The sequence below is a fragment of the Carcharhinus amblyrhynchos genome, chromosome 25 (genome assembly GCF_965287045.1).
Source record: "Carcharhinus amblyrhynchos chromosome 25, sCarAmb.v2.hapA, whole genome shotgun sequence".
NCBI classification, from domain to species: Eukaryota; Metazoa; Chordata; class Chondrichthyes; order Carcharhiniformes; family Carcharhinidae; genus Carcharhinus; species Carcharhinus amblyrhynchos.
The window spans coordinates 43,112,041-43,138,834 of NC_137348.1; the positions used below are offsets into that span (position 1 = coordinate 43,112,041).

General features: G+C 43.1%; 2 protein-coding genes across 7 annotated transcripts in view; both read left to right on the forward strand.

The window, feature by feature from the left end:
* LOC145358150 (tubulin beta-4B chain-like) overlaps window positions 1-2,218 on the forward strand; it is a 98,242-nt gene extending 96,024 nt beyond the window's left edge. For all 5 annotated transcript variants that reach the window (XM_080211856.1, XM_080211852.1, XM_080211853.1 and 2 more), the window contains one exon: window positions 537-2,218. In XM_080211856.1, the coding sequence (XP_080067982.1) occupies window positions 537-1,594 (1,058 nt within the window). In that variant the 3' untranslated portion in view covers window positions 1,595-2,218. The remainder of the gene's footprint in view (window positions 1-536) is intronic.
* Window positions 2,219-8,926: 6,708 nt separating this feature from the next.
* LOC145358159 (tubulin beta-4B chain-like) lies at window positions 8,927-20,098 on the forward strand. 2 transcript variants are annotated; one of them, XM_080211880.1, is made up of 4 exons: window positions 8,927-9,014; window positions 16,707-16,815; window positions 16,903-17,013; window positions 18,956-20,098. In XM_080211880.1, exons 1-4 carry the CDS (start codon window positions 8,958-8,960, stop codon window positions 20,014-20,016), a joined length of 1,338 nt encoding a protein of 445 aa, XP_080068006.1. In that variant the 5' UTR covers window positions 8,927-8,957; the 3' UTR covers window positions 20,017-20,098. The 2 variants fall into 2 exon arrangements, with proteins under 2 accessions (XP_080068006.1, XP_080068007.1); XM_080211881.1 differs by lacking the exon at window positions 8,927-9,014 and adding an exon at window positions 12,213-12,238.
* Window positions 20,099-26,794: the final 6,696 nt, after the last annotated feature.

The window sequence follows — 26,794 nt, forward strand, 5'->3', positions numbered from 1 at the left end:
TCTGGTGGGTTCAAAGATTACCTTACAATACAAAGTTACCTCCCAGAAATTTAGTTTGGAGAGGTACAGGATTATGAGTTTGGAAATGGAAAAGTGATACACAGATGTTAATATTTTATTTTGCCACAAGGGGGAATTTTACTCTGCATCTATCCACTGTATTGGGAGCAGTTAATATTGACAATGTGTTCCTTTTCCCAGCACTTAAATCTCTTATCATTATTCACACAAAAAGTCATATAATGCATCTACGTAAACACATAGCAGATTGTTGTGAGGTATGTTTAAGATCATTGCTGAAGGAGCAATAATGCCCTCCATAATCAGGGACTTTACTCCTCTATACTTGTGCAATTCAAAAAACTTGGCCGTTGATACTCTTGTAAATGCTGTTCAAGCAGTTTGTGCAGATAAGCACAAGCTTCAAAAACAGCTACAAGTAATGCTGTTCTGGATTTCTGTTCCAAAGAACAAAATCCTGGATAATTGGTATATTACTGAAGAGTTGTAAGAATTTAAATTGTTGTTTGTTGCAGGTCAGAGCGGTGCTGGTAACAACTGGGCCAAAGGGCATTACACTGAAGGAGCTGAATTGGTCGACTCGGTTCTGGATGTGGTGAGAAAGGAGGCTGAGAGTTGTGATTGTCTGCAGGGATTTCAGCTCACCCATTCACTGGGTGGTGGTACTGGTGCTGGCATGGGCACACTCCTCATCAGCAAGATCCGTGAAGAATACCCAGACAGAATCATGAACACATTTAGTATTGTACCATCACCTAAAGTGTCAGACACTGTAGTGGAACCTTACAATGCAACTCTGTCTGTCCATCAGCTTGTAGAGAACACTGATGAGACTTACTGTATTGATAATGAGGCTCTTTATGACATCTGCTTTCGTACTCTCAAACTGACAACGCCAACCTATGGTGATCTGAACCACCTTGTGTCAGCTACCATGAGTGGTGTAACAACCTGTCTGCGTTTCCCAGGGCAGCTTAATGCTGACCTGCGTAAACTAGCAGTGAACATGGTCCCCTTCCCCCGACTGCACTTTTTTGTGCCAGGTTTTACTCCTCTAACCAGTCGTGGCAGTCAGCAGTACCGTGCCCTCACCGTACCTGAACTTACCCAACAGATGTTTGATGCCAAGAACATGATGGCTGCCTGTGACCCTCGGCATGGCCGTTACTTGACTGTTGCTGCTGTTTTCCGAGGCCGCATGTCCATGAAAGAGGTAGATGAGCAGATGTTGAATGTACAGAACAAAAATAGCACTTATTTTGTTGAATGGATTCCCAATAATGTCAAGACAGCTGTCTGTGACATCCCACCCAGGGGCCTCAAGATGTCTGCCACCTTCATTGGCAACACAACAGCCATTCAGGAGCTGTTTAAGCGCATCTCTGAGCAATTTACTGCCATGTTCCGGAGGAAAGCTTTCTTGCATTGGTACACTGGTGAGGGCATGGAAGAGACTGAGTTCACCGAGGCTGAGAGTAATATGAATGACCTGGTATCTGAGTACCAGCAATACCAGGATGCCACATCTGGAGAGGAAGCTGAAGAGGAAGAATTAGGTGGAGAAGAAAATTAAGCTATACATTGTGTATTATCTGCAAAGCTTCAGAAGTGCATGTCCTCATTTGCCATTATGCACTTTGTTTTGATATCAAATGCTACTTTGTAAGGGAATAAATTTAAATAATTGCAATGCAGTTTTGTTGGAGTGTTGTTTTCAAATTTTGAATCCAATGTGTTTGTATTATTTAATGAGAGATCTTCAACACCAGAGAGATAGTGATCCATTGCTAAATTGATCTATAAAATGTACAGTAGCTAAGTGAAGATATCTTAATTATATGACAATTGGTACGACGTAAAGAAAAAGACTTTTAATGAGATACGTGCAAATATAAAGTAATTAGAAAATTACTATTCTGTATCTTAATAAAAATCTTCCGTTGATCTCCTGATCTACAAAACCTTTCTGCTGTCACACATTTCCATTATAAATTCCCAATATTGCTTTTGTTATGGAAATTGCCTATGTAAACTCATCACCTTGTAATGCATAATATGGCCACTGGGTTACTTTTCCCATAGGCCCTGCTAAATGCTTTCTGAACATTTGCCGTGAACATTTCTGATCCACCTTTTTCCCTCAATAGCTGAAATTTCTATGTCCAAAGAAATGGTTATACTAAATATATATTTTTAATGGCAGAATTTCTGATTAAAATATATCCATTGAATTGTCTTTTGTGTCTTTTAATGCCTTTGTAAATTTTTTTACTTGATGTTTACTTCATGTTTTACTTGAGGTTCCGAAAAATATAAGTTTGGACTTTATGGGAAGAAATCTGTTTGTGTATTGCGTCCTTCTAGTTAGTGGCCCACACTTGTCTGCCCCTGGGAATTAGCAATGTCTGTGTAGGATGTCACACCACGCAAACAAGTTTCTTTTAAAGTTTTATCCAGATGCGAACTGAGCTGGGTTGTGCAATCAGAGCTTGTACAATGTGTCTAATTCTACAGGAAGCATTGGTCTTTTGCATACTGTTGGAATGTATTTTCATTTCTCACAGTTTGCAATCCATCTTTTACATTTTTTGAAGAAAAATTGAAAGATAAGTTTCAAAAACTGAATTGAAGTAAAGTTTACTTTGAGTATCAAAGCAGAATGTGTGTATGTGTGTGTGAGGAAAGTATGGTTATTCTATGCAAGCTCAATTTGGGAGATGTACTTAAGCAAAGGCACAAATCAAAAAGCTGGAGATTTCCTCAAACTAATGTTTAACCTTCAAAAACAGTTAATCTCTGAAGGTATTTATTTAATTTATAATTTGCTGAAACTTAGGAAAAGTCATCAATCATGGTGAGATGGGAAGGGTATAGAATTGGTTACAAGCAAGTATTCTTAATACAAACGTTTTAAAAGTTGGATTTTGCAATCTATCTGAAGGAAATAGATAATGGAAGAGAGGAGAGTGAGGTTAAGGGTGCTGCTCCCCCCTGCCCCAGTTACCCATCGGGAGAGTGCATGGTGGGTTAAGGGTGAATTGAATAGCGTGGTTGGAGCTGTTAGGTGGTTATTTCAAAAGGGAAGAGGCAAGAGTAGGGATGGCAATGAATAAAAGTGTTAGAAAGGGAAGTTAATAGGATAAAGAATGCTAAGAGAGTAACGGTGGGTGGATGATGCACAGAGCCATGTTTTTCTCCAGTCCTACTTCAAATTCATCAGTTGATGGCCCTTTTTCCTATCACACCAGTCAGCCATCCATCAATATCAAACAAGTAAACAGGAAGTAGACTAGAAGGAGCCAGGAATAAAGTTTTATAGAGATTTGAAGAGAGATAAAGAGCAGCAGATGCGAGTGTGGAGCGCACAAACACATGGTAAGAGAAAATATATTTTGCGATTTAATATATGCAATGCTACATGAAATGAACGTTCCTACATTTTTACCGTGACATTTCAAAAGTACCTCATTGGCTGTAAAGCACTTCAGGACATCTTAAAATTGTAAAATACAAATATAAATACAAATTTTAATCACATTTTTGCTGTAGCAGAGGGTGAAATTCCAGTATGAAAGTTTTGCACAACAATTTCATTACAAGCCTGGATGTTGGAGCTTATGATACTGATATAAGAATAGTATATAGTCTGAATTGTATCTCTGTAGCATATACAATTATCACTACCCAGTATCCTTGCATCATCTCTAAATTATGAATTCAGTTGGCACGTTAATCTTTTTTTGTATCTTCATGCAATTCATTAAGTCCTGTTCATAAACTTCAATGTTCCATTATAAATTCCTTAGTGTTCACATTTAAAATTAAACAGCCTTATATAAAGCCCTATAATTGCAGCATCTGGCCACTGAGTGTGATAAAATTGTCCAGTACAATTCTCCTCAAAATGTTTTGCTGCCTTTTTTGCTCACAAACTAAAATTTATGACGTTCAAAATAGGGTTTAACCAATTTTGTTAAAAATAAAAAAACTTATAATAACGATTAAATCTATGTCTTTTATTGCTTATTACTTCATTGAAGGGCACGATGGCAGAGTGGTTAGCACTGCTGCTTCACAGGACCAGGGACCCGGGTTCAATTCTGGACTTGCGTCACTGCCTGTGTCGAGTCTGCACATTCTCTTCATGTCTGTGTGAGTTTCTCTGGGTGCTCCAGTTTCTTCCCACAGTCTGAAAGATGTGCCGGTTAGGTGTATTGGCCAAGTTAAATTTGCCCTCAGTGTACCCAAACAGGTGGCAACTAAGGGATTTTTACAGTAACTTCATTGCAGTGTTAATGTAAGCCTACCTGTGACACAAATAAATAAACTTTTAAGCTTCATTACTTTTTCCAAAAGCGTGAACTTACATTTGTTTTTTTTTCTGATTATGCAATTTGATTCTCAGCAAGTGCAGTGTATATAATTCCCTCATGCAACTGTGCCAGCTTGACTGATGGAATATCTTTCTCTACATTCTAGCAGTTTATGGTCAGTTGGTCTAGAAATGTAATTGAAGAAAAACTATAGGACCATTTAAAAACTATTTCAAGTGAATTCTAAGTATTAGAAGAAACGTTTTTCACACATGCAAGCGAATGATAAATAAATACAATGGTTCTCACTTCTGATTTGTACTCTGTGTATTTAGCTGAAGGACTCGTTCCTCTAATTTAAATTCATTTTTCAAAAACACAAGTTGCATTTTGCAGCAATCGAGTTCTCATTCTCAGTGACTGGGTTCTGTGTTACGTTGACAGAATAATCTAATGTCAGTTGTGTCACACTATGGCAGTTAAAGAAAAGGTAGGATTTACATTTCCCTAGAGCCTTTCATGACCTCAGGATAATACAAATCATCTTACAGCCAATGAAGTACTTTTAAAATTCATTCCCCATTGCAAGGTAGGAAACATGACAGGCAATTTGTGCACAGCAAGCAGCCAGAAGACATACGACCAGTTAATTGGGTTTTGTTTGAGGGACAAATATTGACCCTAAGAAAATTCATTGAAATCCACAAAATTGTCAAAATTATAAATTGCCTGACGTTCTACTTGTATAGTTGTTACAAAATGTGGTCTGTAGGGTTCAATAATGGAATACCATAAAATCTCTATTAGTGCAGAAAGAGGCCATTCGGCCCATTCATTCTGCACTAACGATCTGAAAGAGCATTCCACTCATCCTCCACTCTGCCCTATCCCCATAACCCCACACATTTACAGTAGCTAATCCACCTAACCTACACATACTTGGACACTAAGGATCAATTTAACATGGTGAATGCATAAAATCTGCACATCTTTGGACTGTGGGAGGAAACCAGAGTACCCACAGGAAACCAACAGGGAGAATGTGCAAGGGCTGGCATGATGGCACAATGGTTAGCACTGCGGCCTCACAGTGCCAGGGATTTGGACTTAATTCTGGCCTTGGGTCAATGTCTGTGAGGATTTTACACATTCTCCCATGTCTGTGTGGGTTTCCACCGGGTGCTCCAGTTTCCTCCCACAGTCCAAAGATGTGTGGGTTAAGTTGATTGGCCATGCTAAATTAACCCTAGGCTCAGAGATTAGCAGGGTAAATATGAAGGGCTACAAGAATAGGGCCTGGGTGAGAGTGTGGTCAGTGCAGACTCGATGGCCCGAATGATCTCCTTCTGCATCGTAGGGATTCTATGAAGTCCACACAATTGGACACTCAAGGCTGGAATTGAACCTGGGTTAGTATTCTAATTGGATATTTATATCACTTATACACATGCTTCTCAAATCTCTTTGAAAACAGATATGGAATAGTTATAGAACTGTTACAACACAGAATGAAACCATTTGATCGATTGGGTTCCTGCTGGCTCTCTGTAAGAGAGTCAATGCCGGCATCTCCAGATCATCTCTGTAACAGCCCAATGTCACTCCTAGCCCCGTCAATAGCCTTGCAATTCTCAGGTGATTTTGAAAGCTGTGTTTAAATCTACTTCCACCACCCTCTTGAGTCAGCACATTCAACAAGATAAGATTCATTTATCAATCATTAATCTGTTTTATGTCACTATTCCCACGAAACTCATCTCCAAATTCCATGGCCTGGGCCTCGGCACCTCCCTCTGCGATTGGATCCTGAACTCATAGACCACAATCAGTAAGGATAGGCAACAACACCTCCTCCATGATCATCCTCAACACCGGTGCCCCACAAGGTTGTGTTCTTAGCCCCTACTAAACTCCTTGTAGAGCTATGACTGTGTGGCCAAATTTCCCTCCAATTCAATTTTCATATTTGCTGACAACATCACCATAGTGGGTTGGATCTCAAACAATGACAAGACAGTACAGGAATAAGATAGAGAATCTGGTGAACTGGTGTGGCAACAATAATCTCTCCCTCAATGTCAACAAAACAAAGGAGATTGTCATTGACTTCAGGAAGCGTAAAGGAGAACATGCCCCTGCCTACATCAAAGGGAACAAAGTAGAAAAGGTCGAGAGCTTCAAGTTGTTTGGTGTCTAGATTACCAACAACCTGTCTTGGTCCCTCCATGCTGACACTATAGTTAAGAAAGCCCACCAACAGACTAAGGAAATTTGGCATGTCAGCTATGACTCTCACCAACTTTTACAGATGCACCACACAAAGCATTCTTTCTGGTTGTATCACAGCTTTGTATGGCTCATGCTCTGCCCAAGACCACAAGAACGACAAAAGATCGTGAATGTAGCCCAATCCATCACACAGACCAGCCTCCCATCCATTGATTCTGTCTACATTTCCTGCTGCCTCAGCAAAGCAGCCAGCATAATTAAGGACCCCATGCACCCTGGACATTCTCTCTTCCACCTTCTTCCTTTGGGAAAAAGATACAAAAAAGACAAAAGATTGTGTACCAACCCATACAAGTACAGCTTCTTCCCTGCTGCTGTCAGACTTTTGAATGTACTTGCCTTGCATTAAGTTGATCTTTCTCTACACCCAGCTATGACTGTAACACTATGTTCTGCACTCTGTGGTTTCCTTCTCTATCAACGGCATGTTTTGTCTGTGTAGCACGCAAGAAACAATACTTTTCACTATATGTTAATACATGTGACAATAATAAATCACATCAGATCAAATCAAATCAAGTCATGCCGGGTATACAAGGTTACAGGCAGAGATTAAGCTTTGTCATTATTTAGGAATAGGTTAAAGAAGGAAGTGTTAGGGAGTTGCTGTGTGTACAAATCAGGGTGTAGTTGAATGTATCATCACTCTCAGTTTTCCTGCCCGATTAGGTCTTTAAATAGCTTCAGGTATTTGATCCAAGAATTTGCTGACATCGATTCTGCCGCCTCAAATCATATCTTCTTGGTATCCCAACCAGCCCCTCCTCCCATTATTAGGGAATAATATCTGTCTGTGTTCTTAGGGCTGCTCACACTGTGCTCAAGAGAGCATGGCTGAAAACCACAGGGTGACACAGTAGCACAGTGGTTAGCACTGCTGCTTCACAGCTTCAGGGACCTGGGTTTGATTCCCGGCTTGGGTCACTGTCTGTGTGGAGTTTGCACATTCCGCTTGTGTCTGCGTGGGTTTCCTCCTGGTGCTCCGGTTTCCTCCCACAGTCCAAAAATGTGTGCGTTAGGTTGATTGGCCATGCTAAAAATTGTCCCTTAGTATCCTGAGATGTGTAGGTTAGAGGGATTAGTGGGTAAATGTGTAGGGATATGGGGGTAAGGCCTGGGTGGGATTGTGGTCGGTGCAGATTTGATGGGCCAAATGGCCTCTTTCTGCACTGTAGGGTTTCTATGATTTCTATGAAAACTGTCTGCCTCAAACATTTGTGTCAAGTTGGTGGCACTCTAGGTTCAAGTCCCAATCAGGTATGCAAGTATGAAAATTAAAATTCATAATTCAGTGCAGTCACTGAACTTAGGGAGTGATGCACTGGCAGTGCTGTCTTCTGGATGAAGTGTTTGTCCTCTTAAGTAAAGATCCCAAAATACTATTTGGGGAATCATTCCTGATGACCTGGCTAATATATATTCCCCAGCCAACATCACACACATCATATGGTCATCATCACATTGCTGTTTATAGCAATGTGATGATGACCACACCAGCAATTCCTATATTACGATGGTGATGACAATTTTAAAGTGCTTAATTGGCCTTGGGATGTCCTAAGGTGATGAAAGGTGCTGTAGGAATGCAATTCTCTTGCAACACCATTTCACAGTAAGAAGTCTGACAACACCAGGTTAAAGTCCAACAGGTTTATTTGGTAGCACCAGCTTTTGGAGCACTACCTGTTGATCAGATGACTCATCTGATGAAGGGGCAGAGCTCCAAATGTGCTTAAACCTGGTGTTGTCAGACTTCTTATTGGGCTTGATCGCCATGATCCAAGCTGATTAGAAGAGGCATTGAACATCCTCCAAGGCTTGATCTCATTTGCATCTTAGCCGAGGTACCGCTTTAAAAATTGCTTCAAATGAAGCCTCAGTGTAATCTCATGACTTCAGCCAAGTGTAGCACATCGATACTACACTTGATTTTAGCCAAAATGCCGAGAAGCTGTTTCCAGCAGGATTTTTTTGTGAACATGGACAGGCCTTTCTCACTCTGTTCCACAGGCGCTGTCCCTTTAAGAGTCGCGTGACCGCCCATGCCCACCTCGCGCCTCACACCCACATCACCACGTGCTCCGTTATGGCCCCGCCCCTTAGGCTTGGAGCGAACCAATCAAAGGCCAGTGTGGCCGTGGACCAATGGGGGAAAGCCTACCGCGTGATGAGCGGGCGGCGTGTTTGATTGACACCGCGCTGCACCAATGGAAATTCAGCTGGATTGCGGAGCGATGACGCAATGCTATATAAATCGCCGCGCAAACGCAGATAGTCAGTTTTGCCGTTTGTTTTTCTGAGGGAGTTGTCTTTAGTGAAGGTGCAGTTAGGAGGATGAGGGAGATCGTGCATCTTCAGGCAGGCCAGTGTGGTAATCAGATTGGAGCCAAGGTCTGTACCCCAGTTATTCAGGCAGTGAGTGTGGGAATGGCGAAGCGGCCAGAGAGTTTCGGAGAGATTCTGGGTCGATGAGCTGATAGTTAAGCGGAGAGAGCTGACAAGGTGGTTTAAGTTGTTGTGATATTGCTGTGTGGGGGGGGAAGCGGGTGGCGGTTATTGAAGATGAGGCCGGTGAGGGGCCAGCCTCGCGCTTTCCAGCTTCGCCGCCCGGTGGACGGTTAAATTTCAGATCAGCCAATGGAAAGCACGGATTGGGACCAGCGACCGTTGGAAAAGCGCGCGAGGGAAAGCGTGCTGTGCGCATGTGTGGTGGGGGCGGGGCTGAGGCCGAGGCTGCCGCGTGCGCATTGACATCACAATGCCGCGGCTTCCGCATTGTCACGACGTAGGACCAAGCTGCCCAGATGCTTAGTCACATTGGGGATAAATAACCACAAGAGGCATTGCGGCAATAGGCAGCAAAAAGCCTTACAGTGGCCCATAGAACCCACACTGATAACAATCCTATCTGGGCCCTATTCCTGAACCCTCCAGTGTAGAAAGAAGCCCTTTGGCCCATCGAGTCTGCACTGAACACAATCCCACCCCCATATCCCTACATATTATACCCACTAATCCCTCTAACCTACGCATCCCTGGACACTAGGGGACAATTTCTTAGCACGGCCAGTCAACCTAACCTGCACATCTTCTGACTGTGGAAGGAAACTGGAGTACCTAGAGGAAACCCATGCAGACACGAGGAGAATGTGCAAACTCCACACAGACAGTGACCTGATCTGGGAACTGAACCCTGGAGCTGTGAAGCAGCCATGCTAACCACTGTGCTACCGTGCTGCCTTGAACATCTGTTAACACTACTAATGTCCCTGACACTGAAGTCAGTTTACCATAGACAATCAGCCTAACCCACACATCTCTGGACTGTGGGAGGAAACCCATGCAGGTATGGGGAAAATGTGTGGACTTTGCCACAGTCACCCAAGGCTGTAGTGCTAACTGAAGCAGCTATTGAATCTGAACCACAAGATGGAATATTGACGTTGCAGAAAGGAGGTCATTTGGCTTATCCCATCTGATGCACTCTCCAGAAGAACATCTAACCCAGCTCCAACATTGTCCTCTATACCTATAACCCTACATGTTCTAACTTGCATGTCTTTGGACTATGGTGGAAAACCCATGCTAACATGATGGAGAGTGTGCAATATCCATGTAGTGGGGAGCTGCCCCCTTTTTCTTTGTCCGAACGTAATTTAAGTTTGTTTACTTTGGCCCACCCAAAGGCTGGAATTGAATCCAATTTATTAACACTGAGGCAATAGTGCTAATCACTATGATGCCTTATTAGGCCAAAAAGTTTGGCCAAAGCAGTTGCCTTTAAATTATCAAAGGAGGATGGGAACATAAGTCATCTTCTCAATTAAACATGATGATGATGATGTTGCTTATAATGCCTTGGGTGAGTTGGCATATATAGCTCTATGCCAAGTCATTTTATCTAGATTCTTGTTAGGATCACTCAGCAATTTAAGGTCATACTTAAGAGCCAATGTAACTAAAATTACACACAGCATAATTGTTTCTACATGAATTTCCTACCTATTGACGGCCAAGTATCCCATATTTGACCGTTGAACAACAGATCAAACAACTGTTACACAGTAGGTGATATTTTGGTGTGCTGGAGAGATCACATTATGGATAATGGCTTGCAATTAAATGGTAAGCAATTTCAGGATATGTGCAAAGTGGAATATCGATCACACTAATTCTCATTACCCTAGATCTAGTGATCTAGCTAAATGATCCACTTGGTGATATCCCCAGTTATCAATGTAGGTGGATCAAACACTACACATTGCAGTGTTGTATTTGAAAACATGTTTTAGTGCAAATAGTCTATTACCGGCAGAGCTTATATTTGGCAGACTAGTGCATTCTCCCCAACTAAATGTCTTAAAAACTAAGATGATGACCAACACAAACAATAAAAATATCAGTACAGAATTGCCAAGGTCACAGTTGGGACAACAGCACTGAATCCAAAATACCACAGAAGATCAGTGGTAGCTAACTGAGGTAAAAAGGACTTATTTAGAATCTAGGTCCAGTGAAGTCATTAAACACAAAGGTGCTCTGAGCTGTAACCAAGGACAAATCAGATTAATTCTAGCTCCTCAACCACCATAAGATCCTATTCCGTCTAGGAAAAGATTTCAAATGAAACCAGGAACAACAGCCAAGAATAACAATCCCATAGATTGCAGGTAACAATTAAAGCCATCCCCAGGCAATGTTATATGACAAGATCTAGGTGTACCAGCAGATTATCTCTGCTTTAGACTCAGCTCCATCAATTATATTTTATTGATAGGTAACTAAACATGAACAGGTATTGTAAATAGTTGTGCTTTTTTGGAAGTTGGAAAATATCTTTAAAAAGGAAAGGGGAATGTTTTAATATGACCTCAAGAGTTTGCAGCATAACATCACTAGTGGGGAAATGTTTCGCAAATTAGTTCTAGTTGCCTTTTTGCTTTCAGCAGACAACATGCAAAACTCTGCAACTCTATCGTCAAGCTTTATAATTCATGTGCTTGGTCTGAATAAACTAACTGATAATGTGTTTACCGAATCCTTTTAATATAAAAATCACAACAAAAGAGAATGTAAATAATCAAGCTTGAAGTACGAGTGTGAGAGGTATGGAGGTGGAAATAAATGATCATTGCAATTGCAATTTGGAAGGCCAGTTTAGAGTTGAACAGCAACCAGGTTGTGAATGTTATTGCTTAGATTTGAATCTGTGACTGAAGGGTATAGTATTAGCAGGGGCTAAGGATTATGGATGGAAATTTCCATTCTGTTGTCTAAATGTCATTTAAGCGGAGAGTAGCTCACTGGTGTTAAGAATAAGATCTCATGCTGTATTTTTAGGCACTATTAAATAAACTTTTTACATGTTTCACTCTGCTTCTGGTAGAGGGACTCTGATTCACTCACTCCATATCTCTTGAGCTCATCAATCAGGTGATACTTCATTTCAATACAATCCCAGCACATATTCCAAGTCAATTCAGGAGGATGGCTATGAAGAAGACAGCACCAAAGTTTTCAGAGGGAGCACTGGCCAGATTGGTGGATGGGGTGAAAGAAAGGTGGCAGCAACAAGCTAGGCCACTAATCCTGTGTGGGACGCAGTGGCAGCACAGGTAAGTGCTAGCTTACTGTATAGGAGGACTGGCATCCAGTGAAGGCAGAAAATGAACAACCTCCTTCATGAAGCCAGAATACGTTACTGTTCTCATTTGTCACTACTCATGCACCCATCATACTTTCACTGAGACCTCATTGCCATTCATGGTGCCCCACTCCCAATTATTAACTATACATATTAGGCATCTTTACCATCTAACAAACACTCAATAGAAAGGAGCGAGCACTGGTGCGCAAGAGTGATGCCTGAACTCAAAATCGTCACTATTTGAGGAACGAGCCCTAGAGCCTGCAGAGGAGTAACAGGACCACACCTGCACTGAGAACGATGTAGGTGCAAGAGATAAAATTGGGAACCTTCAGTGCATGCTACCTTCCATGTAAAGGCTGGGAGTTCATTAAGTGTGCTCCTCTGTCCTCTCTGTGAGGATGTTAGATTGGTTGACTCATGCCAACTGGACATAGTAATGCCAGTGTCACCCTGGTAATGAGATGCACACCCCAACCCAATGGCCAAGGCCACCGCTCTTATTCATTTGGGGAAGCCTGGTATTAGCAATAAGATCACAACAGCTGAAGCCTTGAGACACATTCCACTGGCACCAGTGACATGTTCTCATTGAGCCCGCATCAGCAGAGATGGGTAAGTTTGCATATCATCGTCCTGATGTCGCACAGATCAGTTGGAGTTAATGAACTGCCCTCAGCCAGGCAGGAGTCAAGACAGTAGATCTTTGAGGAAGTGGTACTCATTCTCCTGCATTGTATGGTCTATGGGCAATCTCAGACTGCAGTATCAGGACTGAGGTTACTCTGCCACAACACAAAGAGATAACCCCCAGTTCCCCCCATGATGGGACCCAAGTGCCTACCCTAATTCTGATCACTAAAGTGAGAAGCTGTCACGGTATCCCAAGGTATCAGCCTCATTTGGGCACTTGTCATTGCCCAATGGCCTTGCTGTTTCCATTTGGGATTTCCCTTGCTGTTTCCTCATCAGAGGAGATTTCCTCGCCTCATTGGAGCACCAGGTTATAGAGGGCGTAACACATCAAATGATGTGCAAAACTCTCTGGGGGGGTTATACTGAGTGGCTCCACGATCTCCAGGATGGCAATTGTTTGCCAAAGCACAAGTTGCAGCATGAGCCTCATTATAACGGATCTCTGCTGCACTCAGGTCTTCACCCTGGGGTCGTTAGCCAGATCAGGGATACCCTTTATCCCCAAGGAGCCTCCTTGTAGCTGTTGAGCTCCCTCAAATATCTCCTGTATCTGAGCAGCCAAGAATGTAACTGTTGTGAATGTGGGACTCTAGCATATGCACCTATAGAATGCGCTTGACATGGTTGCATTTGAACTGGACATGAAAGGAGTGGAAGCCCTTACGGTTCATGAAGGGGTCACTAGGATGCCATGGGCAATGGAGAGCCATGTGTGTGCAGTAAACGGCTTTCTGCACTTGGGGAAATCCAGATATGTGGATGAACCCCAAGACTCTGGCATCCTGGCTAGCCTGGCCTGAGTCACAATTAATGTAGTTATGTTCCCTTGCAAAGAGCAGATCCATAACCACCTCAATACACTTGTGTGGAGGCCTGGGAGATGTCACAAAAATCACCAGTGGACCCATTTGCATAGAAATTTTGGGTGGCTGTAAACTTCAGTTCTAGAGGCAATGGGTGACCCCCAAGAACATGTGCCAACTTCTGCATAACCAGGCAAAGGGGAATGATCATGTCCCTGGACATCGCAGTGTTCTGCACTGGTTCTTACGCATCTCCAGGTACATCATCTGCCATCAGTACACTCTGGCCCAGTAATGCCGCTTCCAAGCAACCACTAGGTAGTCCAACTTCTGGCAGCTGAACAGGTCCTTGGTCGTCGGGGTGCTGTTCCTGCCTCCATGATGCTGGCATAATTGTCCCTGGCCCACAGTTAGTAGGGTCACTAACTCTAGAAGTTTCATGATTGTAACTTTGCAGCAACTTAAAGGGAAGAAAAAAAATTAGTGGCCACTGAGGATTGCTACCTATACCCTGACTCGTTGCCCATTCAACGTCAAACACCCCACCAATGTTGAGTAACTATGATCACCCTTTCACGGAGCTGCACTTGTTTACTATCAACCACGTTAGCCAAAACCCCTCACAAGCCTCTCCCAACTCTGACAGATAACCATCCACCTTACATAACCTCATTAGCCCATAGGCCTCTCAAAGGGCAAAATTGAAAGGCCCCATGGGTTAACTGTATGACCCTGTGCATATGTCTTGGGTGGGGAGGGGGGGGGAGAGGAGGGTGTGGGATGGTGCTGCAGGTAAACCATTGCAAAGGCATATTTTGTTGCTGGGTGGCTTGGAGAGCTCTCAAACCTTTGACCCTTGTCTTGGATGTAGTGCATAAGCTAACCTCATCTCAGCAAATGCTGTGGACAAGCCACATGGTAATCAGCACTACTGCGTCACAGCACCAGGGAGCCTGGTTTGATTCTCCCTTAGTGTACTCAAACAGGCGCCAGAGTGTGGTGACTAGGGGTTTTCACAGTAACTTCATAGCAGTGTTAATGTAAGCCTACTTGTGACAATAAATAAACTTCTAAGCCTTTGTTATCAGGAATGGTGGGGCTCAAAATGCGTTAGCTCCTGAGTACTAATCCTATATAACAAGTATGTAAATATGCATAATTGCTTCATCTATCAAAGCTAAGAAATGTTAATAGTTCCTGCGGCCTAGTGGTATAGGTCACTGAACAGGTAATCTACAAACCTAAAACAATGCTCTGGGTCCCTGGCTTAAATCCCACTGTGGTAGATGGTTTCAATATAAAAAAAGGTCCAGTGACAAGCATGGCTGAGCTCAAATTATTGCTTGTCGCCTAGACACACCTTGTCTCTCTTTCAAGGAGTCCTTCTCCTTAACATTAGGGACTGGAGGATGTTGCATGGGACAGTCCCATGTGGTCATAGAATGTGTTGGTTCATGGACCCCCAAGATGCTTGCTCTCTTTTCAGCTTTGTGGGGTCCACGGACCATGCATGTATAGATTGTTTTAGACTGCACTCTTTTTAGCTATTTAACAAATTACTTTGGACTTCAGCCCCGCACTTCTGATCTCTGGGCCCTTGGTGCAAAGGGGGAACACGGAAGGATGAGGAGCTCCTTTTGACCTTGTTCCTGGGCATGGCCAAATTTGCCATCAGATTCAGACAATGGATAGCCAAGGAGGTCATTTGACCCAGCAGTCTGCCTTCTGTGCATAGTGAACACCGCAGGGACTGGGATGCTTTATCAATGTTCTTGGTCACATTTTAGTTTAATGTTTTTGTTTGCAACTGAATAAGTGCTGAACAGTCCTAGGATGATAGAGAATTTAATAGGTGGATTTTACAGCTGAATGATAAAAGGCCATGAAGAAACTAAGGCAGGATACTACATCAGTCACACTAATGTTCATAACTTTGGTTAGATTGGTTTCAGTGTTGTGGAAAGAATGGAAGCTTGATTACAAGATTCGAAGTATCTTATCTGAAAGTATTCCTTTGTCCTTACCTCTTTGTGTTCCTGGGCATGAAACAGGCTGGCACTAGTGCTGTTATAAAATCATGGAATGGTACAGTGCAAGAGGAAGCCACTTGACCCCAGTGCCTTGAAGAAGCTGTCCCACTAAAACCACTCTTTGCCCTTTGGGTACAGGCATGCACATTTTTCCCCTTAGAGTATCTTTCCAATTGCTTCTTGGAAGACGTTGATTTACTTTCACCATTTTTATCAGCCAAATCATAACTCTCCCATAAAAAGTTATTAGTTTCTCATAATTTACTCTTGCCAAACCTTTCACGATTTTTACATCTACTAAATCACCATTTAATTGAAATCCTGCATCCCTGGTATCTTCCTAGTAAATCAATGTACCAACCCAAAAGGAAAAGACCACCTTATGAACACTTTGCTAAGAATATCATTTAACCTCAACAAGTAGGAGAGGGTTGTTAAAATAGACATCAGCTGCTATTTTTGTATTCAATTATTTCATCCAATTTGAGTAACCCCAAGTTTGTTCTGACAAATTGATAACTGTTGTCATTTGCTGCGATTGAATATGCAAGATTGGTGGAACAACCCTTTCACCCTGATGTTTTGTGGTCCCCAAATGATCTGGTGCATTCCATCTCAGAATATTAACAGGTTTCTCCAAAGAGAAAAGCAATGTTAGTACATGAGGTCATTAGCAAAGAACACTACCTTTCATTTAACTGTTCAGACATGTCATCAAAAGTATTTCAAATTCAACCTCCAGTGTCATAGTGACGAGGAGGAGGGGGTACTGTACTTGTGTCAAAGTATTGAATAACATTACTTCTGATATTTTGGGGAACAGACTCCAAAGGGCTGGATGGCTTGCTACTGTTTGTTTATTCTTGTGACTTGTTGAACATATTATTAATACAACTTTTTTTTTTAGTTCTGGGAAGTCATCAGTGATGAGCATGGCATTGATCCCACTGGAGCCTACCATGGTGACAGTGATCTTCAGCTAGAAAGGATTAATGTCTATTACAATGAGGCTACAGGTATTAATTGTTTTAAGATATTGATTATATTTTTGTTTACATTATGAGCATTGCAATTAGAACTTACATTTTATTATTATTAAACAGGTGGAAAATATGTACCCCGGGCCATTCTCATGGATTTGGAGCCTGGTACTATGGATTCCGTTCGCTCTGGGCCTTTTGGACAGATTTTCAGACCAGATAACTTTGTGTTTGGTAGGTCGGGTACCTGAAACCGGTTGGCACGAATTGTTATAGAACAACTCATTTTGAAAAGTTATTTATTCAGACTGCTATTCCGTGGTTCTTGATGGGGGAAAGTAATTAGCAGACTTTATGGAAACCACTGATTGCAAAACATCTTTGCCATCAAGATTGCATAGTACTAATTCCTGAAGGAAATGGGACCATGACCAAATTTTTGAAAATAACATGGCCCTTTTGACGAAATTCAAATTTTGATGTTTGTTTTCCCCATCTAACTAAATATTTGTGAAGATTGCAACAAGACTTCTTGATTCTGATTTCATTTGAAATTCTGGAATTAACTGGTATATTCCCAAAGGTGTGCATCATGATCTTTTTCCTGTGCAACTTCGATTCCTCCCTTCCTAGATTTGCATCTGAGAAAGTTTTTGTGCTTGTTCTAGCTTTATATTTTTAATTAGAGAGACCTGTTTATTACATTAATGTCAAATTACCAAGGATGTATTTAGAATAACTAATCTATTATAGCAATGGCCTAAAACTAGTGGAATTTAAACATGGGGGTGGATTCTCTGGGCTCACTAGCTCTGATAGCAAATTGTGATGGCCTGGAGAATCAGGTGTAGGTGCAAAAAAAGAGTTTTGTGCTGTCACAGTGCTCCTGCCCAGCCCTGATTGGTTCCCCAATACATGTTCAGATTCACCAACTTAAATATAAGTCCCCTATTCACCCACTTCCCCAGTGGGATCTGCAGTGGATGGGTTTTGGTACAGGCCCTCACAAGCAAGGACTTGCGTGTTGGACCCTGAGGGTTGAGGAAAGCACCACCAACCTCATAGCACCGAGAGACATCCATTTCCCCCAGAATTCCCACCCCACCTGCCTGCCCCGGAGGTGTGCCAGCTTGCACACCTGTGCACTCAGCCACACTACATTATGAGCATTCCTCTCCATTCCAATCAAAATCTTTGTGTAACAAATTCAAAGCAGTGCCTTGAAAATGACTTCTCTTGGCAGCTGAATGGATTTCTTTCATCCTGCAGCCACCTGTGTTTGTTTTGAATTCCCTTCATGGTTGAATGCACTTGAAGTACTCCATTGATCCTGACAAGGTTGGCAGAATCTAAACCTGATTGATAGTCAGTGGTTTAATTTCCTCTTTGAAGTGGTTTGCAAGAAAGGAAGTGAACTTGAATTTGCATAGCTGATGGGCAAAATGCAGATATTGACCACAGAGCTGCCTGAAATCACCATGTCGGGGTGATCTTCAGGTGTACTAGGGCTAGAAGGGGCAATCCAGCCATCCTGGCGAAGATTGACAAAGTCAACCCTTTCCCCCAGGACCTAGAGGGAACCTTCCTCTGCAGCCTGGCATCAGCAGAGGGACAAATGGCCACTAAGCCTACCTTCTTGAGCCCCCTTAGGACCCAAAGCATTAGGCCAGCATATCAGTGCTGGGGGCAGTGCATAGTTGGTACAGCCAAGGTGTGTGGACTGAAGTAAGGCTGAGAGAAGGGAGTCAGGTCTGGTTGCCCTCATGCCTGTGTTTGGGGGATGAACTCTTATTTGTGGGTAGGTGGGGGAAGATACCCCCTGTTTAATGTGGGTTTAGTGGTGCTGTCCTGGTCAGTGGGGGAGCCACCATTTCATTTTTTTGGGGCAGGACGGGCCCTGTCTCAGTATTGGCAGAGCTTGCCAGCTGGTGGCTCAAAATCACCTCATTAGCATCTTTCGGGTAGGAAATCCTACCCGAAAGATGCTGCCAGCATCCATAAAGAACACTCCTGTATTCTTGCTGGCTTGGGCACTTGGCCATGATTCTCCTGAATTGGGGTGATGATATAAGGAAATCAGTTTTGAGCTTTGGGATGTCTCACTACGTAAGAGATGATTTTAGTGTGTTAATGTGCTCCTTTGCAGACAACAATTTATTTTGCTTTTTTTTTGCAGGACAAAGTGGTGCTGGTAACAATTGGGCCAAAGGGCATTATACTGATGGGGCTGAATTAATTGACTCTGTTCTGGATGTGGTGAGAAAGGAAGCTGAGGGATGTGATTGCCTCCAGGGTTTTCAGCTCACCCATTCACTGGGTGGAGGTACTGGCTCTGGCATGGGCACACTCCTTATTAGTAAAATTCGTGAAGAATACCCTGACAGAATCATGAATACTTTCAGCGTTGTGCCTTCACCAAAAGTGTCAGACACCGTAGTAGAACCCTACAATGCAACTCTGTCTGTCCATCAGCTTGTGGAGAACACTGATGAGACCTTCTGTATTGATAATGAAGCACTGTATGATATCTGTTTCCATACTCTTAAACTGACAACTCCCACTTATGGTGATTTAAATCACCTAATGTCAGCCACTATGAGTGGTGTAACAACCTGTCTGCGTTTCCCTGGGCAGCTCAATGCTGACCTGCGTAAACTAGCAGTAAACATGGTCCCCTTCCCCCGTCTACATTTCTTTATGACTGGCTTTGCTCCTCTAACCAGTCGTGGCAGTCAGCAGTACCGTGCCCTCACAGTACCTGAACTTACCCAACAGATGTTTGATGCAAAGAACATGATGGCTGCCTGTGACCCTCGCCACGGCCGTTACTTGACCGTTGCTGCCATTTTCCGAGGCCGCATGTCCATGAAAGAGGTGGATGAGCAGATGTTGAATGTACAGAACAAAAACAGCACTTATTTTGTTGAATGGATTCCCAATAACGTTAAGACAGCTGTGTGTGATATCCCACCTAGAGGTCTTAAGATGTCTGCCACCTTCATTGGCAATAGCACTGCTATCCAGGAATTGTTTAAGCGCATCTCTGAGCAATTTACTGCCATGTTCCGGAGGAAAGCTTTCTTGCATTGGTACACTGGTGAGGGCATGGATGAGATGGAGTTCACAGAGGCAGAGAGTAATATGAATGACTTGGTATCTGAGTACCAGCAATACCAGGATGCTACGGTTGGAGATGAAGGTGAATTTGAGGAGGAGGGTGAGGAAGAGGCTGCATAAATAGAATTGTATATTTTGAACTTCTAAAACATGTTTTCTTTGTTACATTAAGACCTGTTTCTGAAGTTTGTCTTTTTTCCTGTTCTGTAGTTTCTTGTTTTCTGATATTAAATGCTAGTTGTGATTTAAATAAAGATTGTTGATAGTAATTTAGCTTGTTTTTCCCTCCATGTTTTCAATTTAGTTCATGCAAGCATATAAAGATCTTTGAACTTTAGTACATTGTGAAAGATTAAATGGTGTAGCCAAAACTAGTCCGATTACTGTGTTTAAATTGTAGTGTTCTGGTTGGACCACACAACACACTTAATCCACAGCAATGAATGCACTAGTGTTTTGAGTTCACGCTATCAAAATCTTGACAAAAAAAACCATTTGCTTAAATGCCATTCAGCTGCTCTTTTTACTTTAACACGTAATAGTTCAATGGATGCTTTCATTTATTTTGAGAAATCTAGGTGGAAGATCACAGAGCAAGAAACTATCAGGATAGAAAACATCAGGGTGCTAAGATTAGTTAAATCAAAGAATAATGGTGAATTGACCTCGTCCAGCACATTGTTCGGCAAGGTGAAGTATAATCATGTGGAACCTGAAAAATCAGCAACGTGTCCAGTTTCTTGTCTCCCCAGATCATACTGGCCCTGTTTTGCCAGTGAAAGCAGCTTCACACCTGGAACATTAATGATATGTTTTACATGTTAGTAGTGAATCCTGGATTCTATCATCCAGACTCACTCGCTCTTAACTACTCACCAGTGGAGCTTCTCACCAGTGAGCATCACAGCTGATCTCCACCCTCAGGAAACATGGGTTAGCCTTATCAGGGGATCAGAGACCATTGAAGCCCCCAGGTGGTTGGAAACATGGCTGGACTGTGCCCATGGGGGGCAGTACCAGCCTGACACTGCCCACAGGGCACCATAACTTCCAGGGAGGTGCCAAGAGGATTGGGCCTGAATTGGGGGTGGAGCTATGATGGGGGAGGGAAGAGGTGTTCGGGGAGGAAAAGGAACTGTAGGAGTATTGATTGGAGAGGGAAGGGAACTATTCAGGAGTGATCAGATAGGGGGAATACTGCAATTGGAGGTGATCTGGGGAAGGGGCAACGCTGGTGCTGTGGTAGAATGGCTTAGGGCAATTGGTGAGAGGGTAGAGTGGCATAGGGACCAATTAACGGAGGAGACAGGCACAGGGTGATCAGTGGGGGCAGACTTGGAAGGGAGAGAAGGTTTTGGAAAAGACATAAGTACCAAATAATGGATTGAATTTTCTTTTCAAAGGAAGAAGGATAGTTGAAATTTAAAAATATTTGGCAAGGGATGATCATTATTATAAGACTTTGATTAGTAATGGAGAAAAGTAAAGAAGAAACTTCTAAAATACAACTTGAAGTTGGAAGAGTGCTAACTGCAGTGGGATGAGATTAATCAGGGTAAATGAAACAAAAGACTGACATGAACTGGAACAAATAATAATCTTTAAGAATGATATGTTTCAGGTACAAGCTACGCACGTTCTAACAAGGGAAGCAAAGCCAAGGCACTTTGTATACTGCAGGGAAGATAAAGTATTGAAATAAAAGGATGAGTGATTCATGTGAAGTGAATTTTTAAAGTGAGAAGCAAGCTAAATACAAAAAAATTGCGAGAGGAAGAGGAAAATAAGCCAGGCAAAAATTACAGGAATAAACTGGCCATTAAAATGGAATGCCAAATCTTTTCCCCAAATAAGGAAAAATTGAGCACTGAGATGTGAATGATAAGGATAGAATACTTGATGCTTACTTTGTATTGGTATTTGCTAAGACAATTCTGAAAAATACTGGCTGACATGGAAAAAAATGATAGGCAGGCTAAATCACCTAGCTAACTCTTGCAATAGGAGTTGAGGATGGAGATATTGGAAAGGATTACCATAGTTTTCCAAACTTCCGTTGATATGGGCGGTGGGGGGAGGCCAAAGGATTGGAAAGTAAATTTTTTAATTCATTTATGGGACATGAGCATCGCTGATTGGCCAGCATTTATTGCCCATTTATTTGTTCTGATACAGTTTCTTTTGTTTCATTTACCTTGATTAATCTTATCCCACTGCAGTTAGCACTCTTCCAACTTCAAGTTGTATTTTAGAAGATCCTTCTTTACTTTTCTCCATTACTAATCAAAGTCTTATAATAATCATGCCTTGGCAAATGTTTTTAAATTTCAACTATCCTCCTTTGAAAAGAAAATTCATTCCATTATATCTCTGGTTGCTTGAGGTCAAGGTATGAGTCAGCCACATGGCTTTGGCTCTGGAGTCACATGTAGGGCAGATCAGGTAAGGATGGCAGATTTCTTTTCTTAAAGGACATTAGTGAACCAGAGGGTCTTTCCGACAATTGACATTTGTTTCATGGTCATCAATAACATTCTTAATTCCAGATAAGTGACACCCTTGTTAAAGGAAAGATGTAAAGGCATTCCTAGTAACTTCAGGCTGCTCAGGTTTGAAACACTAATTGAGGAGGAATTAATATGTACTTGGAGAGGTTTGAACATAAAGGTTCTGAGAAGAATGTGGTGGATGTCAATTTAAGAAAGCGTTTGACGAAGTACCTAATAAAAAAAAGGATTAAATTGTTTACAATTTTTGGGGACCAAGTGTAGTGTGTCAAAGTTTGCAGGTGACATATGAATGGTAGAGCAAAGTGCAGATGACGCTGAATGTCTGCAAAGGGAAATAGATAATTGAGTGGGCAAGGGTCATGCAGATGGAGTACAATGTTGGTTAATGGTCATCCTAGGTAAGAATAACAGAAAAATGGACTATTATTTCAATGGTAAAAAATTGCAGCATGCTGCTGTGCTGATGGACCTAGGTGTTGTGCTTGAATTACAAAATGTTGGTTTGAAGGTGCAGCATGTAATTAAGAAGGCAAATGGAATTTTGCCTTTCATTGCTAGAGGAATGGAGTTTAAAAACAGGTTATGTTGCAGCTGTATAAGTCCAAGATACCAAATGGCCTGCTTCTGCTCCTAGTTCTTGGGGCAATTCTACCCCCGCCATGCTAATTTTCTAGTGCAGCAGGGTGAGAGAATCTCACAGCTGGGCATACACAGGATTTGCACATGCATTCTGCAGCACACTCATTCCCCAGAGCTGGATTTATCACGCCATCAGATCCTGGAAAAAGGTGGGAAGATAGGTAAGTAATTTAAATAAAATTTTAATTCCACCCCCCTCCCCCCCCCGACCAGTGTGTTACACTCCAGCACCCACTTTTAGGGAGCTATCGGCCTGATCCTGGTGGAGTGAAGGGAGGCCAATTGGGGACCCCAGGATGTTGGGTGGTGCCCCTGGGCATGGGCACATTGGCAGTGCCATCCTGGGCACTGAGGCAAAGTCAGTGTCCATGGGGCAGTGCCAAGGGAGCAGGGCCTACATGAGATGCTTCATGTGGGCGGGGAGGTCCAGATGCCACTCTGCCATTGGGATCAATGGGGGCAGGAGGGAGGCCTGCAAACTGGAGGGGAGGGGCAGGGTGGTCTGCCTGGGGGTGTTTGCACTGTGAGGGAGGGGCTGGCAATTGGGCAGGTCTGGGTGAGGGGCTTAAGTCTAGACTGGGAATAGCTGAGGGGGTCCATGATTGCGGTGTAGGGTTAGGGGGTTGCAGCACTATGCATGCACAGAGACCTGCTGGTTTCAGCCTCCTTGGTGGGAATAGTCACCACCACCACCTCATTGAATATATTTAAGTCATGGGTAGATAGATTTCTGATAGACAGGGGAATTAAGTGTTTTGGGGAGAAAGCGGGAAAGTGGAACTGATTCACTTCAGATCAGCCATGATCTTATTGAATGGCGGGGCAGGCTTGAAGGGCTAGATGGCCTACTCCTGCTCCCCCACCACAAACCCACCGTCTCTCACATTGAAATCTAATGATATTCATGCTGGTGGCCTCTGCATTGCATCACATGTGGGAGTTTCTAGTGTGAACTCCCACTGAGAAAACCAGTGTGAATTACTCTTCTCTCAAATTCAACAACTGAGGCCAGGATTTTACCATTGTGTTGTGCTTGTTTTTGGGTTTTTTGTGGTTGTAGAGTGGGACATAAAGCGATTAGCACAATTGGCGCTGCTTTTCACAACCAGTGCCATTTTACGACAATAGGCTTTCCAGCGCAGTCAGCTTCTCACCAGAAATGGGCAAGAGGCAGGTTGATTTATTGGAATGTAATTGAGTTTTTTGAAGGGGTAACCAAGAAGTAGATGAGGGCAGTGCAGTTGATATTGTCCACATGGACCTTAGCGAGGCCTTTGACAAGGTACTGCATGGTATGTTGTTGCATAAATGTTGCATTAATCTCATGGGATCTAGGGTGAGATATCTAAATGGATACAAAATTGGCTTCTTGACAGAAGCCAGAGGGTGGTTGTAGAGAATTGTTCTTCAAACTGGAGGCCTGTGACCAGCGGTGTGCCTCAGGGATCAGTGCTGGGCCCACTGTTGTTTGTCATTTATATTAATGATTTGGATGAAAATATAGGGGGCATGGTTAGTAACACTAACCATGCAAGTAGCACTAAGATTGGTGGCATAGTGGACAGTGAGGAAGGTTATCTCTATATGCAGTGGGATCTTGAGCAATTGGGCCAGTGGGCTGACGAATGGCCGATGGGGTTTAATTTAGACAAATGCAAGGTAATGCGAGTATTGAGCCAAGGCAGGATTTACTCAGTTAATGGTTGGGCGTTGGGGAGAGTTACAGAACAAAGGGATTTAGGGGTACATGTTCATAGCTCCTTGAAAGTGGAGTCACAGGAGGACAGAGTGGTGAAGAAGGCATTCAGCATGCTTGGTTTCATCGGTCAGAACATTGAATACAAGAGTTGGGATGTCTTGTTGAAGTTGTACAAGACATTGGTAAGGCCACACTTGGAATACTGTGTACAGTTCTGGTCACCCTATTATAGAAAGGGTATTATTAAACTAGAAAGAGTGCAGAAGAAATTTACTAGGGTGCTACTGGGACTTGATGGATTTAGTTATCAGGAGAGGCTGGATAGACTGGGACTTTTTTCTCTGGAGCGTAGGAGGCTGAGGGGTGACCTTATAGAGGTCTATAAAATAATGAGGGGCATAGATCAGCTAGATAGTCAATATCTTTTCCCAAAGGTAGGGGAGTCTAAAACTAGAGGACATAGGTTTAAGGTGAGAGGGAGAGATACAGAAGGGTCCAGAGGGGCAATTTTTTCACACAGAAAGTAGTGAGTGTCTGAAACAAGCTGCCAGAGGTAGTAGTAGAGGCGGATACAATTTTAGCTTTTAAAAAGCATTGAGATAATTACATGGGTACAATGAGTATAGAGGAATATGGGCTGAATGGGGGCAATTGGGATTAGCTTAGGGGTTTTTAAAAAAATTAATAAGGGTGCATGGACAAGTTGGGCCAAAGGGCCTGTTTCCATGCTGTAAACCTCTATGGACTCTTACTGAAATGTTTCTTCGCATCAATGTCAGTGAGCCCAGAGCTCAATCGTCTGAGCTCGCCTGCTTTTATGACCTCACTGGGAAAGTTCTTGCCAACAAGGAATAGATATGCTCCCCATGAACAGGGAGCAGTTGATTTGGCCTTGCCAGTGGAACTGGAGTCATTGAGGCCCCTGGGGAGACCAAGAGCTGGGGGGGTGCCCCTTGGGCAGTGCCAGACTGGCAGTGTCACCCTAGTACCTGGGCAATGCCCACCAGGCAATGCCAGGGAGCTACGCCAATGGGGGAGGTGTCCTGCTGCCACTCTGCTGGGAATAGTGGGGGGTGGGCGGAGGGCAGTGGGGCCACGATCTCTTTGGGGGGGGGGTTGGAAGAGAAAGGAGACCCACTGCCATTTGTCAGTGATCGGTGCAGTGGGATGCAATCAATAGGGGAAGGGGGGCTGTGGTCAGTCTGGGTACCGGAGAGTTGGCGGGGGCTGAATCTACGGCTGCAGGCCCCCCTCCAATTCTGGGAGGTTGAGCTGCTTCAGGCGGCCTGCAGTAGCAGGGACCTGACGGCTCTCTGTCAGGTCTCTGCTATGACACGTGTGCAGCATCAGAGATCTGCACGTGCGCACTACCTCCTTCTGCAGACTTTTGGGTGCATTAAGCCCCACTCACAGGCTTCTGCAGCGAGCAAGGGCTTGCTCAGAATTTTGCAACCTTAGTTCATATGAGGTGGGGCAGGGGGGTGGTCTTAAAAACACAACCAGAAAACTGATCTGGAACTCTCCCAGTTCCAGACTAAAAATGGTAAAATACCGTCCTTAGAATTTTGTGGTGAGCATTGTGGTCCTTATGTTCTTGTGGTTTAAAATTGCTCTTGGAATAACAGGGTTAGTGGTCTTCCCAAGAATAAGTTCGACGTTCATTTTTAAATTGCTTGGACACTGCATTTGAATAAAATTTCAACATTCGCTGATAAACTTGGAGGAGTGACTGACAGGATAATAACCAACAGCAGCATTGGTGCATAAATAGATTAGCTCAGAGGTGGGTAAACTCCTTGGTTGTGGGGTCACAGCTAGCTACAGAAATTACATGAAGGACCCTATTTAAAAGAGAAAGTACCAAGTGCAATCCAATCTGATGCACCTACTTTACAGAACATGTTCCTTTCTCTCAAAACACAAAACCCTTAAACCATGAAGCTTTCACTTTCTACATCTTAGCTGCATTCTGGTAGGAACAGAAGACACTTTTGCAACTAGTGCAGAAACAACTCACTTAAGTTGGTGATTCAGCAGAAAAATGCTGCAT

Bases quoted from the DNA above. Each gene is read 5' to 3' on its own strand.
- LOC145358159 (XM_080211880.1), top strand. From the start codon at position 8,958: ATGAGGGAGATCGTGCATCTTCAGGCAGGCCAGTGTGGTAATCAGATT. The intron at 16,816-16,902 runs GTATTAATTGTT...ATTATTAAACAG, and splicing joins CTATTACAATGAGGCTACAG to GTGGAAAATATGTACCCCGG. The intron at 17,014-18,955 runs GTAGGTCGGGTA...TTTTTTTTGCAG, and splicing joins ACCAGATAACTTTGTGTTTG to GACAAAGTGGTGCTGGTAAC.